Here is an 18,518-nt window from a genome sequence, read left to right on the forward strand (position 1 = left end):
TATTTAACCTGTGATGACCTCCACTACAATGGAAGTAATGACCTTGACACTAAAGCTTTATTTCCCATTTTCCAGTCCACTGGCTGCATGGTCTTTACTTCAAAGGAAAAAAACAAAACGCCATCAAGTTTAATAACACCTTTCAAGACCAAAGTGTTCACTTGAAATCTGCTACAGCTGAGGCACAAACTATTTAATTAAAAACTTACTTTCAAAAGAACAAAATGAAATGCCAAAAAACACCAAGGATCTCGCTTTAGAATAATGAGTCTTGTTTTGCTAAACGCACACCATTGCTAAGATACAGGGAAGACGGGTTGTGTTTTCTACAGACTTTTGATCCTTTTTTAAATGTTAACGCTTGTGTCCATCTAATCATGCAATGGCTTGTTCTCTTTGCAGAGAGTGTGATTAAGGAAGAGGAATATTCAGTGATGATGCAGATTGACTGTGAGGTGATGGACACCAGGATCCTGCACATCAAGACCTCCAGTATCCCACCATTCCTGCGGGCCTCCCAGGCCAATCACACCAGCTCCTTCTACCACTCGACTTCGGCCAACAGTCAGGCCATGCCACCTGTCGGAGCAATCTCAGGCTCTGACAATCAAGTGTAATCACCACCACTATAGAAGCGTGCGTAAAGCCACGCGTTTCTAAATCTATTAGTCATGATACATTTCTGGGAAATTGTTTCCAACACTGTTTTTATTTTCTGCCTTTTAATATTGATTTTGTTTGGTGTGAATTCAGGGCCTACTCGTAATGTGAATTCAGGGCCTACAGTTTATGGTCAAAATGTTGTAATACTTTAAAGCTTCTTTTGGTAGATATTTGAATCATCTAGATGCTTTATATTTTACGTGTTCTCCCAACACTTTTATATATTTTTTTCTTTCATGTTTACATACAGCAATTCCTAAACCTCTGTCCTTTATTAGAGGGGTTATTCTGTGTCGCATGCAAGTTCTGTTTTGGCTGTGGGACCAGACTGCCCTCATCACAGTAATTGTTAAATAATAGCAGGAGTTTCAGCATTGAACCCTGAGTCACCTCTTTATAACATGAATAGTTTCAATTTATGGCTCCCCTCGGTTTTCCTGTTCACAGGACAGTTTTTGATCTTCCATGCGGTTTTATTTGCAATTCCAAGCCGGCAGAAAAAAACATGGTTGACAAATAACACCTGAAAGAAAAACTGACATCACGGATTGAGACTCGTGAGTTTGATGGGGAGAGCTTTAAATGTACAATTATGTATATAAATGTATGATCTAAATAATTAAGAAGCAAATCAAGAAATAAAAATCCGACCTTCAAAATTATTTTGTTCAAGCCGCAAATTGATTAGATCAATTATGCTGGAGCAGAAGTTATTAATATCTAATCTGGAAAAAATTAAATAAAAACGTAAGCACTGACCACTAGCAAGCTGTCATGTTTAGTCATATTTGTTTTAAAAGCAACTCTTAGCTCAGAAAATTAATATTTTGATCTTTGCACTTTTTTATTACAAAATCCAACTAATTACTTAAATGGAAATATTGGTTTCCCTTCAAAATCCTCTGTAAATAAAGTGAGGATGCTCAGAATGTTTATATGTCAAAGGGAATGTCTATATCTTAAAATACCCATATCTTAAAGACAATACCTGTACAAGTTCCTCTTAATAACAGGTTGCTTTCCATAATTCCTTAGTATGGAAGTATGCTAAACGTTGTAAGAGAGCATATGATACAGCTTATGAATGTCCTTTTGACATATGATTTAGATGCACAGTTAAGTAACGCACTGTATTTCAAAATTCTCAGTTTGAACACGAAATCCTACAAAGCTTTAGGACATGTGACCATTGCCAAATGCCAATTATAGAGAATCATGGAATCATGTGAATCAGTGCATTGAAGATGGAAACCAGAATAACACCTGAGATTATATTGGAAGATTGTTTATGCTGACTACACAGCTGTCACCTGTACACAAGGTTAAAGGCACTACTTATTAAAAGACTGTTCACTCAGGAGTTTGTTACCCAGAATGCCCTGTTTTCTCCACATACACACGTACACTTCTTATATAGTTTAGACAAGACTGGGATGAATGCAGGAACCATTAGATGAAATATAAATGAATGTTTGTGTTGCAACGTGTAATACTGATCCTCAAAGTTTATAGATATAGATATAATATAAATATAAATATACTGTATTTATTTTTTTTAAGATTGTTTCCTCACAGAATATACTATATGAAAGTGGTTGTTCAGGTAATAAAATATGCAAATTCAGGACTGTTTGCAACTGTTTGAGTATTGTGTAATTTTTGTTAACCCTCCAGCTTCTTGGGGAAATATTTACAGTATGGAGGACAAGTTTAATAAAGGGTTGTTTAAAATCAGATTTTTTCTCTCCTACTGGTAACTCTCTGATACCTTAAAAGTGCTTTGTTTTATATACACACATTAGTGTAGCTTGTCTTAATTAATGCTTGTGTAGATCGCCGGTCCCACCCTGCTCACTAATTTGTGTAGTTGGCCGGAGCTCAATGGCTGCAATGTGCAGATGTAAAGACCATTCCCTTCAGGGCAGAATAGGTATCCTTAAATAAGATTTTGGCAAAGATATAACTGTGAAATGTAGTTCTGGTTTAGTCTCTCCCATTTCCAGTATACAATTTTCCAACAGAAAATGTTTTTTAAATGAAGGATTTGTATTTATTTATTTTTGTTTAGATCGTTTTATCAATAATTGAGAACAAACCGAAAGAGAAAAAGAAGAATGTCTCCTTTCCTTTCTTATTTCTTGTACATCTAGGATGTCTCATAGTTTTATTAAGAATTGACCAAAAGGAAGAGTCTTTTAATTTTTGTATTACATTGAAAAAATCAAACGATTAAAAAATTGGAATAACAAACACTTGTCAAATTTCTTACAATTTTGGAAAATGTCTGTCTTTGCAAGTTGTGTTTTATACATGTAACCAATTTTCTAAAGAAAAAGTACAGATCTTGAAATGAGAACGTGGGACATAATTTTGATAAAGGAAGAGTGGGGGGTGATTGACTTTGTTTCCTTCCACCAATTTTACAATAATTTTACCACAGCAGTTGAGAGAATGATGGTCATTCCATTGATATATATATATATATATATATATATATATTGTGTGTGTGTGTGTAATCACCACCTACATTCATATTATAGTTTCCAGATTAGAATGCTACTCAACTGCATATTGTTTTTATATACCTTCCAGAAGAAGACCAGTAACAACAGAAGTGGGATTTCAAGTCATTTTAATGCGTACTGCTTTTCTGAGAACGTATGATCCATTGCGTGCATTAGGTGCTTTGTAAAAAAACAACAACAACAATAAAAACAGTCATGGATGGTTAAGAAGCAACATATAAGTATTTGTACAACACTGCGAAGAGGATGTTCAAGAATGAAATGGAAAACCATCAATATCAAAATAAAGTCAAATTTGTCATTTTGTTCCATTTTAGTGATGTGTTCCATGGAGTATTATACACCTGGTGCATAAATACTTACAGATGGACTATACTTACAGTAATGTGTTATGTGGGGTTGAAAATTATTTATAAAAAAATAAAAAAAGGTTGTAATCCATTACTTCAACTAGCTAAATAGACAAAATCTCACTTAACTTTATTTTTCTCATTTCCTTCATTATTTTAATTACAGTATATACATTATATATAATAGACTTATAGCAGGCAGCGAAACAAAAGCCTTGTCATGCTTGGATGAATTAATTAATTTGCCAGCTCTTCTGGAGGTGAAAAGAGTTGTGAAAATTAAATAAACGATGTAAAAAAAATCTATGCACTGCAGACATTAAACCGTAAGCTGTAAAAATTCTAGATATTACATCGTCCACAAAATGAATAAGCCAAGTGGATTGATCTACAATTCACTTAGGAATATAAAATTATTTATTCTTTTTTTTTTTATACAGGAAAGTGCCAGGACCCATTTTTGTAGTTTTCTACTATTTTCAATAGGCAAAAATGACATTGTATGTAACCTGATGACCATTGTCCCATGAGTAAAGAACTCGGTCCTTGGGATTGTAGTCAATTTGCGTATTATATGTATAGTTGTTTAGGAAAGGAAGCCTGGGAATCATCTGAGTGTTTGTATGTGTATCAAAGGCATAGGAAATGTTGGCGTTCATCTGGTTGAAGCTGTCCACTGCATACAGAACGCCACACACAATGAAGCAATTCCCGTAGAAGTTCTTCCGGAGACCAGTCCTCCATGTGGTTTCCTTCTGAATGCTCAGATCCGCTGGGTTCAGCTTGCTCAAGATGATCACCTCCTGGTGGAATCCCTCATCATCTATAGCCGGGTAGATGACCCACAGCCCGTTCTCGTCCACGGCAAAGTCGATGTCTGAGTGGCCCCTCCACCTCCAGGGCGTGGCCTCCTCGAACACAGCGTCGTGCAGCATCGTCCATGCAGCAACATACCTCTGCTTCAAGTCAAACTTGATGATGTCACGTGAAAAGGCTCGGTTGTAATAAAATGCGCCACCGAACACCACGTGGCCTGTTCCAATCCAGTTGTAGGGCAGTTTGTAGGAGTTGGTCCAGCGACCTTTGGGAAGAGAGAATCAGTATTAGCTTGAAAAGTACTTTTCTTGTGGGAAGGTACCTCATAACATTTCATGAGGAAGTAAAATTATATTACAAACATTGCATATTCTGCATATTCTGCATATTTTCAACTTTTTTGTAGCTTTAAGGAAATGAAATGTGCAATACCTTGTTTGAAGCTCTCCATGTTGCGGAACTCTAATAGATTGTTTCCATAATAGTAGTTTGTCACGTAGATCTTGTCATCATTTGCTTTGGGGTCCTTCATCCAGGCCCCTTCGTTTCGACCGTAAGTGTTATGAGTCACAGGATCAGAGATGGTGGACAAGGTGTCCTTACACACTCCTATAACAACAAGAGACTGTGAAAGGTCTGATGTTTTCCACCTGTCTGATGACAACAACAACACAGCAATAACGTGAAAACATGTAACTCACCAGAATTGCTCTGTGCCTCGTCTCCCATGCTTTCCTGGGACACATCCTCAGTCCTGTGGAAACGTCGCACAGCTTTTGTTTGCAGAGGAGGGCTGATGGATTTGGTCTGGGGGGCGACGGTAGAAGTGGTGAACTGTTTTAGTACTGTTGGCCTCACTGTCGTCACAGAAGGTGAGGTGATTGAGTCTGTTTTGCTGGTCGTTGGGTTTGCGGTGGTAGCTGTAGTAGTGGCTCTTGTAGTGACAGCGGCTGTAGTAGTGGCAACAGTAGTTTCTGGAGTGGCTGTGGTAGTGGCTGCGGTAGTGGCTGCGGTAGTGGTAGTGGCAGTGGTAGTGGTAGTGGCAGTGGTAGTTGTGGTGGCAGTGGTAGTGGTAGTTGGCTGCTCAGTGCTGCTGGTGGTCTTCTCAAAGGTATTCACTGTCAAAGCTGGGGTAGATGATGGTAGCTCAGTGGCCGCCCTGCCAGCTGTTGTATGGTCTTCGGTAGCAGGGTTTGTTGCTGGTGCTTGTGTCGACTGGGAGTTTTCAGTCATGTCCCCCTCAGATGCTGCAGTTGTTGGAGGCCCAGCCACAGGTCCCGTTCTTACAGTGCCCTGAGCTGGCGTGTCTCTGTGCCTGATGAGCTGATCTTCAATCAGTAGATCTACAGACCCATCACCACTCACCATCTCCTCTTCGACTGGAGAGACGAGAAATAAAGAGATGTATTCTACTCAGTTCATCCAATCACTAGCAGGTCTAACAGCTGCTAACGTTTAAGTCTTGAACACAATCTTGTCACGAGAACCATCTCTAATTTCAAATACTTTTCTCATTGTGGTGTCTTTCTCTTTAAAGACTCTATGAATTACTTTGGCAGACTCCATAGCTTTGAAAGGGGTACATCAATGTCAGTTTGCACCCCCATGGATCATCAAAGGGAAATAAACCACCTGTCTTCAAGAATTAGAAAAATTTCTTTTTGGATAAATACTTCTCAAAGTTTATTTTTAATCTGGCACTGACAAAATGTAAGGATGTATTAAAAATATATACAAAATGTTAGTAAATGACTTCACATGCAGAGCCTAAATCACTTGAATATATATTTTAAAGCATCTTACTGAATTAATGGATGGTTAGATACTGTTCTCTGAATTTTCTCTGTTTCATCACTGAGAAATCTCAGAATTGAAAGAGTCCAGACTATACTTACGATGGTCATCGGTGTCAGTGTCCTCCTCAGTGTTGGCCTTATAGTAAGTTACGCCTCTGATGATGGGTCTGCTGAAGTTAAGCTTCACCCTGCGCTGGGTCTCCTGGGACTGTGTCGGGAGTTCGGATTGCTTTCTCTTTAGCAGGAACTTAGAGAACACTTGATCCCCTGTAAATCGCTCTTCGAATGTTTTCTATTGGAGGCAATTACATAAAGTGTTTTTTGTTTTCAAACAAACGATTACAGATGCTCTGAGAATAGTTTAGCGCTCACTTCCTCACTTGGAAAACTCTGGGTTAAAGAGAAAGTGATGAGGCATTCTTGCACCCTCCGGCTTTGGGACTATATATGGTCAAAGCTAAATGAAAGGCAATACCTCAGATTTAGCTTATAGTCTCTGATCTAGCTTTCTATATAAATAAATAAAGGAAATCATATATAAACGTGGCAGGGGTCAGGGGACAGAAACTATGTCTGTATTCTTCTTTTAGGGAACATTATTCCAAAGCACTAACATTATTCCTCGAGATGATCTTTTCCAAGCTTTCAGAATATGCTTTATCTGAAATCAGTGTTTGATGAAATATTTTATTCCTGGAAACACCTTGGGAAAACAAGATATGCTGGCTCTCACTGGACTCTGTTAAGTTGGTTGCCAAACTGGCTCATGCATTTTGGACTTGGTTTCTTCCCCTGATTATAGGTGAAGGCAGCAGTAAAGAGCATCATGCATGAAGTTAGCCAAATGCTCTAGGCAGGGGGACATTCGTTTCCTGCCAAGAACTATTTTTTACATAAATATTTTATTAGATCTGCCAAGCCTTGAGTGACCACAGTCATTATTTTAAACATTTATTTGCTGTATTTTACTCACTAGACTTATGATGAGAAAAGCAATGGGGGAAAATCAACTTCTGGTCACTTGAAAGTAACTGTAGAGTGTTTTGCGTTTATTTCCCGCTTGTTTCCAATATCTAATCCAGTTCATACTCAGCGATTTTGCAGGCGGCAGTGCATTGGTGAGCTGCAATATGCATTTACCACCTCCTCTCATTAGGGGTACACTATAAATCTCACATTACATCTAACAATTTGTATTGGTGTATTCAGCCTTCCCATCAAAAGAGGAAAAAAGCCTGTCAGGTTGAATGGAACATAAATCATTTGATTTTATTATGCAAAGACTTTGAATCACAGTTTTGAGGCTTTAAACTATAAAAGTGTCAATTGAATTTTTAAACATTATACAGGACTAACAGGTACAACCCATAACTTTGTTCGTTTTAAGCTCTATCAACTATGAAGTATAATAATATAATGTACTGAGTATACTTTACCAGCCTACCTCATTGTGTGTATAAGCAGCTGCAGCATCTCTCTGTAGGGCTGAACCCAAATCACTCAGCCGTTTCTTCTTCTCAATCCGAGTCAGAGATTGGTTTTCTTTCATGTGTACCTCCTCATTAAAGTTTCTTCTGACAGTTTCCTTGGTGTGGTTCTGAGAAGTAGCCTAAGAAAATACAACAGAAAGTTAAGCTACTGGGACCCTGGAAGCTGGCTGTGTTGTTTTCAATTCGAGAAGCATTAACCACAGACCTGCTTTGCTCTGGGAACTACAAACTACCCGAAACCCAAAAGCCAACATCAGTGGAACTACAGGGGGTTTCAGTCAAAGCTCAGTTTGTAATAAAATGTGATGTTTTAATAACCTTGTGGAAGCAACCATAAAAATAGTATACAACATGGAAGAACACATGTTGACATGTCTCCAAGTAGTATTTCACATACGTTTTGGTTTTGTTTTGTCTAGATGTTTTCTCCTTGGTGGAATATCCCACTACAACGTCTGCACATTATTTTGGACATTAATCATTGGACTTGAAATTGGAATTGCTGTTAAAAAATGTTTTATGTTTTTTTTTTTTATTATATCAAAAGGCATTAGATATAACCTTACATCACCTATTATTTTAAGATTAAACAACTGTCAATCACTCATGAAAAGTTTACACAGAGTCAGTGTAGGTGTTTACATCACTGCTAATTATGTTATTTTGTGTATTGAGTGATTTAGTTACATTCTTTCAATTTTGAGACACAAATATTTGGGCTCATTTGATTAACTTTACACAAGAATGATAGTTTAGTATCTAGACATATTACTGAAGCTGAAGCAGCGTGTAATTTATTTACTTATCAAAAGTGGTGACTCACCTTTTCCATTTTCTCAATGCGATCAATCAGTTTGGTTGTTACTGAATGTATCTTTAAGAGATCCATACCATAAAAGGCTCCTTCAAGCAATTCCATAATTGTTGAAAGCTAAAAAGAAAAACATCATGACATTTTCAGAGCTCAATTCAAAGTTGTTTAGGTATTATGTATATTAAAAAAATGAAAAATATTCAAGCTGAATTCATTACAACAGAGTGATTCTGTGATAAGGTAGCACAGAACCGGACTGCACTCCCTCAGCATGTTTTTTTACCTTAATATCATGTTTCTCAGCTTCCTGGAGCTTCTTCAGTCTGAAATCCCCCTCACAGGGGTTCAGAGCTGAAGGAGGAGCAATGCAGGCGCACTTGCATCCTTGCCCTGATGTCACAGTCTCCACTGTGTAAAAGTCCTGAGCCTTGGCACTGCCCTCCTCGATCCTCCGGCAGGCTGTCCTGCTCAGGGGTCTGACAACACATTTACACTGACAGTCAGAGCCTTCCGAAACCGCTTTCACTTTGTCATAATCACCCAGCAGCTACAATGGAAAGAACATGGAAGCATTTCCACCAGTATCACCAGTTCACAATGCAGTGTATACAACATCCTAACAGTTCACTATTTTCAGATCAAAGATGCACTATGTAGATGGGCCACTCACACTATTCATTCATATTTATTTAAATCAAACACTCTTGCATGCATAGCCGACCAAACTGACTGAATTGAGTTACCAGAGCAATTGATAACAAAACATTAGTAAAATAGGCATGACAATGATGTCACTATGAAATAGTGGGTATATTATAATTACTGCATACAATTGTGGCGTTGTTGTTTTTTAATCAATAAACCACACATTTAATTGAAATGTTAAAATGTATCTAGCATGCTTATTTTTACTGTATACAACCACACACACACACACACACACACATATACTGATTTATGTAATATGCTTTTTTTTTTTTGCATCTTTCTATAATTGTTGTGTCTGCTGTACATTAATTCACAATTATTATGTAGGCGTTTTAGGCTTCACATTTCATCCATAAAAGATTTACAAAACACACACAAAAGCATCACCCGATGAAATACCTGCGACAAAATATTCTCCTGGTTGTCCATCTCGCTCTCCAGGGTTTGGGTGAACTCTGCACTTCGCCCATCGGTGGAGACGGGTGAGCTGCCAGTCAGAGCCGCGCAGCACAGAAAGCACCAGAGCCCCAGCTTAGCCATCCGAGGAGGGGGACAGACGGCACTTGCTGCAGCCTGAGGTTTGCCTCTTAAGATATTTGCACTCCCAGAAATGTATTTATTTAAAGATGAATTGCATTCTGTTTTTGTATTTGGGCTCCACAAGTGTGCTGCAAATCAAAGGTAACCAATTGCAAAATTGCACATAAAAAAAAAAAATCTTCTTTGTAATTGAAAAGGCTCTTATAGTTCCAATCGTAAATCCTTCAGGACTGGTGTGAATACGGGATGGAGAGAAAGGACTGGTTTTCTGAAAGCTGCTGGAGTCGGTGGGAAGGATCTCTCTGGATTCATCTGAGCAGGGAGGAGTTTTCATACATACACAGCAAGAGGAGCAGTCCTGTACAGTGCTGGCTGGAGGGATATCCCCTGCAATATAGGCTACATTCCTCTGTTGTTTATTTCTTTAGGCATATCAGTGTAATTTATACAAGCAATGTAAGTAATATAATCCAACAACACATAAATATTGCCACTACCAACAACTGAACAAGTTATTAGCATCTGTGGTACCTGGTATTAGCGTATTGTCCAATAATATTAATTTAAAAAAAACACTCGCAAAATGTAAGCATAAAATATATATTTTATACGCTTAATATAGGTTAACATTCAATATGTTGTTGTTATTCCACGAAGTTATGCAGCCCTTGTGCCATTACACTTGAACTGGCTGCTGTGGCTTGTGCTGATGTTGCAGGTACAGTATAACGGTCTTCAGCGTCGTTGAACTCAATGAACACCTAACGTTATCCAACAGCGCCACCTGCGGGCTTGATTTGGTTTAGTTTCGTTTTGTTCGGAAAGAAAGTTTACGAATCATTGAGCAAGTGATGAAACCATGAAGAAAAATGTTCCTGCAGTTGTATGATCTCTCACTGAAAGCAGTGATCAAGGGCACCAAAGATGCTCAACTTAAAACCACAGACATCTCACAGATACATCATCATCATCATCATCATCATCATCATCATCATCATAATAATAATAATAAACGAGAATAATAATAATGTACCCTGTCAGAGTACTGGATTTTTTTATTTTATCTTTCCTGAGGCTACTTACTGCACCCGATAGTTCAAGGCATACACTCACCTAAAGGATTATTAGGAACACCTGTTCAATTTCTCATTAATGCAATTATCTAACCAACCAATCACATGGCAGTTGCTTCAATGCATTTAGGGGTGTGGTCCTGGTCAAGACAATCTCCTGAACTCCAAACTGAATGTCTGAATGGGAAAGAAAGGTGATTTAAGCAATTTTGAGCGTGGCATGGTTGTTGGTGCCAGACGGGCCGGTCTGAGTATTTCACAATCTGCTCAGTTACTGGGATTTTCACGCACAACCATTTCTAGGGTTTACAAATAATGGTGTGAAAAGGGAAAAACATCCAGTATGCGGCAGTCCTGTGGGCGAAAATGCCTTGTTGATGCTAGAGGTCAGAGGAGAATGGGCCGACTGATTCAAGCTGATAGAAGAGCAACTTTGACTGAAATAACCACTCGTTACAACCGAGGTATGCAGCAAAGCATTTGTGAAGCCACAACACGTACAACCTTGAGGCGGATGGGCTACAACAGCAGAAGACCCCACCGGGTACCACTCATCTCCACTACAAATAGGAAAAAGAGGCTACAATTTGCACAAGCTCACCAAAATTGGACAGTTGAAAACTGGAAAAATGTTGCCTGGTCTGATGAGTCTCGATTTCTGTTGAGACATTCAGATGGTAGAGTCAGAATTTGGTGTAAACAGAATGAGAACATGGATCCATCATGCCTTGTTACCACTGTGCAGGCTGGTGGTGGTGGTGTAATGGTGTGGGGGATGTTTTCCTGGCACACTTTAGGCCCCTTAGTGCCAATTGGGCATCGTTTAAATGCCACGGCCTACCTGAGCATTGTTTCTGACCATGTCCATCCCCAATAGAGCATCTTTGGGATGTGGTGGAACGGGAGCTTCGTGCCCTGGATGTGCATCCCACAAATCTCCATCAACTGCAAGATGCTATCCTATCAATATGGGCCAACATTTCTAAAGAATGCTTTCAGCACCTTGTTGAATCAATGCCACGTAGAATTAAGGCAGTTCTGAAGGCGAAAGGGGGTCAAACACAGTATTAGTATGGTGTTCCTAATAATCCTTTAGGTGAGTGTATATTTGTACCACCTGCAACAAAGCACACCTGGCATGTTCAGCTGATTCTGGAGGAACTGATATCAGGGGCAGAACGTATTTAACTTAAAATATTTGAGCTGGGCATCCACAGGACCCACACTAATCTACTCTCAGAGACAGTCATTGTTAATTTGCCAGCAAAAGTGCCCAACATGCTCCCCAGCTCCTCCTCCTACAGCCCTCGCCTGAGCTCATCAAAGGCGGGCAAAAGCGAGCGCACCGAACCAGCCAATCAGATCGCTTGTGTGCGGCGTCTGTGTTCCTCTGAACCGGGTCCGGCGGGAACAAAGCCCGCTCTCTGGTTCCGGGCTGCGGCTGTGATGTGGAAGTGACTTGTAGCTTAAAGCATAAGAGCCAAAGGTCAAACTGCAAACGGTGAAGAGAGTATGGACGGTGACGTTACACATCCCGGGGAAACCGGTAAGACTGAAATTGTTCATTGCTGTGAATACAAATATATATTGTGTCGTGGGAATTAGGTAGACTAATGAGCTGTCAAGTGCTCAGGGCTGTTAACCTGCAGATGCTTCCTGACAAACACCGGCAATACGGGTGAGGCGACAAGTTCAAGTTGTGCCTCGAAGCTGAAACTAACAGAGAAATTAGCAAACTGTTGATTTTACGATTTGCTCATTCTCGACGAATCTTCAGCATACTGTACTTTTACTTTCGGTTACGATATGGAAACGTATCCATGTTTAAATAACGGAGGTATTGATTGATTATAAAGTCTGTATTGCTTTCCTTCACTGTCCACAATATTGATCGGTGTCTGAGACAGAGACTGTAATGTGATCGAGGCAGAAGGACTCAGTTCTTCAAAATACGGTCTTTTCAGTTTCGTTTATGAAATCGAAACATTAAAATAACGGATGTATTGCTTGACTGATTAACTAAAGCCTTCATTGCTTTCCTGTCATTGTATCTTTCTCTCATCGATGGATGAGTGTTTTTCTTTATGACAATGTAGTGTATAGTCAATGTATAGTTTATGATTTCAGGCGTCTAATATAAAGCAGGCTATGTGTTATTATTACCCTTCCTGGATCATTTTGAAAGAGAAAGTAAACTACGACTTTCATTATTGGCCATGTTGTGTGTAGGTTGACCGAGGTTTTGTCAACTTGTAATTCACTAATTTGTACGCTATCCATAGGTGGGTAACTAAATGAAGCTGTGTGCTTCTCATTGTGGGTTAGGAATATTGGGAAACCATCATCTTTAATTACTGCCTGATTTCTCTATAATACAATGATTAATTGAAACCAGCTGAAAGCCCTAATGGCTGTGGATGGTAGGTGTCATAGTCAATGAAATTAAAAAAATGTCAATGTGTGTGATTGTACACTTTCTCAATCCTGAATTAGTTAAGACACATTTGTGTTCTCATTGATGCATCATATTTCCTTAGACTGAAATACAGTAACCGCTGAAATCGTTACATTATTTCCGCCTTCATTCTGCACCTATACAGAGGACATTGGACCAGCTGGAGACATTCGGGATGACCCACCTGAAGAGAAAAAGACGTCAGGAAGTCAGATTCGCCAGAGAAGACCGCAGGAAGGATGTATCATTGGAGGTGGCAGCAGCACTGAGGCAGACGGCAGCAAACATGATACAGGTGAGACTCCTTTGACACAGTGCTTTACACAGTGCCGTTTGACACATTATCTGCAGTTCCCTTAACTACACCCTAATCGAGGGGCTGCTGATGGCCAATACCTACCAGTCAAGCACTATGAGATATTCACAGCTGTTGTAAAGCTGATTTGTATTCCATGTATCTGTTCCCCTCTGTGTGTAATATCCTTGTTGGTTACAGTTGGTGTGCTAACATGTGCATCTTTCTCTAACTGTTGTCTCTTTTGTACCTTTTTTCCACAAATAACTATTTAGGGGTTTAGGGCTTTCCATGATAGAGTAGTTTAAATGCATAAAAGAAAGTTACTACGTCGTTATTTACCATGGTGTTTGTGGATACCAGAGGTTTTGGTTACTTGTAATTCACACACATTTTTCTCATTGTGCAGTGGAGGGGGAAAAATGTATTGTATTGTGGGTTTAGCTGATTATGCAGAAATTATTTTCTTTTTTTGATCGCTTCAAAACCAGCACCAGACGACGCTCCCCAGAAGAATATATCTGAAGCAGGAAATGCCCAAGCAAAAAGCCCCTCAGTCCCCGCAGCTCCACCAGGGGAGGACACAGAACAGGGCCCCACCGACCAGCAGGGCAAGAAGGGTAAAACTTACTTCACTGTTGCTGATGTTCCTGAAACTGAATCGAATGAAGAAACTCGACTAATTGAATCAGGATTTAGGATGTACAGCTCTATCTGAAGTTCCCAACGTTATTGTACAGTAACCGGTAACTGTAAATTAAAGGAAAGGTCCCACTAGTTCTAAAATCACGGTTTTATGCGTCTGTGTTGTTGTAGGGTATAAGTAAGATGCAGACCACTCTTCCACATCAAGTTAATTATTTCTTTAAGCAAATTTGTAAAATGTAAAAATGTAGAACTTGCCAAATAATGACAGATATGATGCTTCAGCATGTGAGCTCTCTGGAGTTATTGCCGGTGTGTCATGTCATAACATCCTGTTGAGCGGAATCTAGGAATCGCCAGATCTGTCTTCCGCACGGCAACTAGTATTATCAAGTAAATCCAGTCAAAATCATTATTCAGTGCTTTACTACCTCCAACAAAACCAGCAAACAGAAGGCAATCCAGTGCGATCAATTTGATCACTTACACTGGCTTGTATGAATTGGCTGATACACACGAACATACATTACTGTGCGTGTGTGTGTGTTCGCCAGGTAAATAGTAACTGTCTTATTCCAGCAAAATCTGCACAAGGTCATTAGATTTTTCTTTTGCAGTAACAGGGGTCACCTCAGGCTCAGTGGCCTCGGGTTCAAGTGCTGAAGATGAGAAGAGAGAGAGCAAAGGTGACAGCCCCTCATCACACAAAGCTCCTCCCTCACCAGATCAATGCACGGTCCCTAAAAAGGATGAGGAGGACTCCAACCAATTCGAAAATATTGGTAAACCTTCATCTTTAATTACTGCCTGATTTCTCTATAATACAATGATTAATTGAAACCAGCTGAAAGCCCTAATGGCTGTGGATGGTAGGTGTCATAGTCAATGAAATTAAAAAAATGTCAATGTGTGTGATTGTACACTTTCTCAATCCTGAATTAGTTAAGACACATTTGTGTTCTCATTGATGCATCATATTTCCTTAGACTGAAATACAGTAACCGCTGAAATCGTTACATTATTTCCGCCTTCATTCTGCACCTATACAGAGGACATTGGACCAGCTGGAGACATTCGGGATGACCCACCTGAAGAGAAAAAGACGTCAGGAAGTCAGATTCGCCAGAGAAGACCGCAGGAAGGATGTATCATTGGAGGTGGCAGCAGCACTGAGGCAGACGGCAGCAAACATGATACAGGTGAGACTCCTTTGACACAGTGCTTTACACAGTGCCGTTTGACACATTATCTGCAGTTCCCTTAACTACACCCTAATCGAGGGGCTGCTGATGGCCAATACCTACCAGTCAAGCACTATGAGATATTCACAGCTGTTGTAAAGCTGATTTGTATACCATGTATCTGTTCCCCTCAAGTGTTGCCTTTGTGTTATTTTTTTTTTGAAAGCAGATGCTTAAAACTGATATTATTTTATTGTAAGATGGCAAAGCAGAGGCAGATGCAGGTGAAAGCTCCTCACTCCGCACAGCTAAATTCTGGATCCCAGGTAATGTAAACTTCAACACATAAATATCTGTCTGTCTAATATATAAAATCTTTTTAATTGTACAAACTGTTAAAACAACAATTGAGAATTGTATTCATTTAAAATAAGTAGAATTTGATGTTACATTTACACAAACATAAATCCCTTTTTTGATCTTCCTTTTTTGTTTTCTTTACCCCCTAGCATGGTTAATTGCACTGCTTCTGGTAACTGGTGTAATTTATTTATGTTGGCCGAGCTCAAGCAAGCCTCCTGAGACAGAGGAGAACTTGAGTCTTCAAGTCCTCCGCAAACACTTGACTGAGATGGAGAGCAGTTTCCCAGGGCAGAGGAAGGAGGTGTGGAGGAGGAGCAAGATCCTCCTGGAGAAGCACCTCCAGTCAGCGCAGCCCACCGAGCCGGTCAGCATGATCCTGACTGCGGGGCGCGGTGCTGAGATGACGCTGCACTGCCTGGCCAATCGCCTTGCCACCGCCTACTCCTCCGCCCTCAACAGCAGCGTGCTCCACGTAAACGGCTTGAGCAAGACCTCACAGGACAGCGACCAGGTCAAGCTGGATATAGACAAGGTCCTGAAAAGAGCTTTTGAAGGGGACAAGAGGGCAGCCGTCATCCATCGCTTTGAAGAGCTTCCCCCGGCCTCCACCCTCATCTTCTACAAGTACTGTGACCACGAGAACGCAGCCTACAAGGAGGTGTCTCTCATTTTCACCGTCCTGCTGCAGGAGGACGAGCTGAGCTCTGTGCTGGGTCTGGGTGAGGTGGAAGAGAAGGTCCGAGATCACATTGAGGATAAATTCCTCACTTCAGCCCAGCCTGCCACGTTTAATCAAATGGATCCTGATAAGTGGAGTGGACTTTGGAGTCGGATCTCGCACTTGATTCTACCCGTTACTGCTGTGAAGAGCCATGAAGAGCTAGGCTGTGATTCATCATGAGATATACCAGCAGCAGTAAATCATTAATGTGGGGGTGTCGGACATGAACTTTACTATAGCTCAGGAATATACAACTTTGTCTTTACCGGCGTTTTCCCTTGCAGGCCTTTATTTTTGCTTTCATATAATATACTATCATTCTGAGCAATGTCATTTAAACTTACTTGCTTCTAAAAAAGATATAGAGCAGAGAGAATCCCATGTTCTGTAGTGGATTACATTGGAAAGACGAAGGCTGGAATGAAATCAAAACATTGGCCATCCTGCTAATGGAAAACTACAAGCCTGTACTATAGTGGTGGCTTCATTTTGTCTTCTAATCATAAATGTAATTGCTATGATGTACAGGTGTGTAGTTTTCTCTTGGCTTCTGGGTCAAAGTTTTCATTTTTATCCTTCCCAAGATTGATTTTTGCATTAACTCTCAATAAATCACTTGGTAACCATTTATTTGCACTTTAAAGATGCCTTGAAATGTTTCTGTGGAAGAACTTACATTGTGAAAAAGTGTGGGTATCTGTTCAAATTAATAGTAATGCAATTCTGAGCAAATGTATGAATATCAATGCCAGTGCGTGCTGTATTATACTGATTTTAAGATCAACTTCATATATCTCCAAGAATATTTTTTTAAGTACAGTATTTTAATTATGTATGATATCTTGTGAAATTAAATGCATACTTCGGAAGAACATGAAAATCAATAATGAATTTGGATGATAATTGATTAGAAGAGCCATATCTTATTGTGTCTTACATAGATTTGGACTATAGAATTTGACTTGATGTGCTCAGCTGTTTAAACTCACTCTGTGGATGCTGCTGGTTTCAATATATTATCTGAATCACAGTGAACCAGTTATCTTCCTTCCCTAACCTGAACCTTTATTATTCAGAGTCCCAGTACATCTGACTTTAATTTCTGAAAACAAGACCTGACTGTCACTGAAGGATGCTGGTTAAGTGCCAGCAACAATGAACAGGAATTGAGTTGCAAAGATGGTAACCCCTAAAAGGTTTACTGAAACATTTGTCATTTTAATATTTCTGTAAAGACAAAGTATCCAACAGATGAATCTTGAGTAGCCTGATAAACACACCAAGCTTTTGAGTTTAGTCAAGGAATAAAACATTTAAATGGATGAGTTGTGAAAGTAGTGCAATGTTATTAATGCCAACTTCTGGAAATAACATGGGGCTATATCAAAAAATGTAGGCAATTTAACATCATGTAGCTACCTATATGTAGAGATGTGTATACAAATAAGTGTGATTAAAATCTACATTCATGAAGCAGGTTGAAAAATACTTCATTCCCAAATGTAAATGAAGGATGTGTCAAAACCATTTTCAATGTGTACCATATGGAGGTACAAGTGGAAGTGTCTTCCTTTCAGTCTTGCACTTCGATTTCAAGATCTTCCATAGTTTGTTGAGCTCCATCCCAATCGCTACAATCCTTTCCATTGTCTTTAAATTGGGATTACTCTTCAAGACGACAGCTGGACACGATCAAAGGGATATTTATCTATAACAATATTTTATCGTTTTTTATATGAAGAATTAAGATGATGTGCCTTCAATTAAAAATAAAGTAATGGAAAAAAAACATTAAAGTGTGTGTGTGTGTTGTTTCAACAGCCTAAGTGTTCCAGGCAAAGTCATGTTGGTTACTTAATTTACCTAATTAGACTTCCTGAAAGTTTTCAACTTCCAAAGGCTTAATAAAACGTTTTAAGTTGTATTGTAGTTTTAATTAACCGATTTGGAATCCAAATATACGAAAATCTTATTCGTCAAAACCACTGATTTGAAAACCAGATCGCGTTTTCCCGGGGATTCTGGAATTGGCGTTGTGTTTAGAATCTGGTTAGAGGTTTGCAAGAGTGAAGCGCATTGTGCA

The 18,518-nt window shown here is 39.5% G+C and overlaps 3 protein-coding genes across 4 annotated transcripts in view; 2 read left to right on the forward strand and 1 right to left on the reverse strand.

Moving 5' to 3' along the window:
- The window catches only part of atf6 (activating transcription factor 6), a 40,863-nt gene extending 38,466 nt beyond the window's left edge, over window positions 1-2,397 (forward strand). Inside the window, exon 16 of the mRNA XM_066692011.1 lies at window positions 403-2,397. Coding sequence (XP_066548108.1) covers window positions 403-617 — 215 coding nt within the window. The 3' untranslated portion in view covers window positions 618-2,397. The remainder of the gene's footprint in view (window positions 1-402) is intronic.
- Window positions 2,398-3,278: 881 nt separating this feature from the next.
- On the reverse strand, window positions 3,279-10,006 carry LOC136714354 (olfactomedin-like protein 2B). Its single transcript, XM_066691797.1, has 8 exons — window positions 9,562-10,006; window positions 8,738-9,001; window positions 8,464-8,571; window positions 7,595-7,759; window positions 6,250-6,442; window positions 5,056-5,733; window positions 4,787-4,963; window positions 3,279-4,619 (listed from the first exon to the last, which is right to left on the reverse strand). Exons 1-8 carry the CDS (start codon window positions 9,700-9,702, stop codon window positions 4,018-4,020), a joined length of 2,328 nt encoding a protein of 775 aa, XP_066547894.1. The 5' UTR covers window positions 9,703-10,006; the 3' UTR covers window positions 3,279-4,017.
- Window positions 10,007-12,176: 2,170 nt separating this feature from the next.
- LOC136714355 (torsin-1A-interacting protein 2) lies at window positions 12,177-17,908 on the forward strand. 2 transcript variants are annotated; one of them, XM_066691798.1, is made up of 7 exons: window positions 12,177-12,321; window positions 13,376-13,525; window positions 14,017-14,145; window positions 14,788-14,952; window positions 15,220-15,369; window positions 15,612-15,677; window positions 15,861-17,908. In XM_066691798.1, the coding sequence occupies exons 1-7, from the start codon at window positions 12,288-12,290 to the stop codon at window positions 16,613-16,615; spliced, it is 1,449 nt and encodes a 482-aa protein (XP_066547895.1). In that variant the 5' UTR covers window positions 12,177-12,287; the 3' UTR covers window positions 16,616-17,908. The 2 variants fall into 2 exon arrangements, with proteins under 2 accessions (XP_066547895.1, XP_066547896.1); XM_066691799.1 differs by having other exon boundaries at window positions 14,794-14,952.
- Window positions 17,909-18,518: the final 610 nt, after the last annotated feature.

Source organism: Amia ocellicauda, chromosome 19, assembly GCF_036373705.1.
Source record: "Amia ocellicauda isolate fAmiCal2 chromosome 19, fAmiCal2.hap1, whole genome shotgun sequence".
NCBI classification, from domain to species: Eukaryota; Metazoa; Chordata; class Actinopteri; order Amiiformes; family Amiidae; genus Amia; species Amia ocellicauda.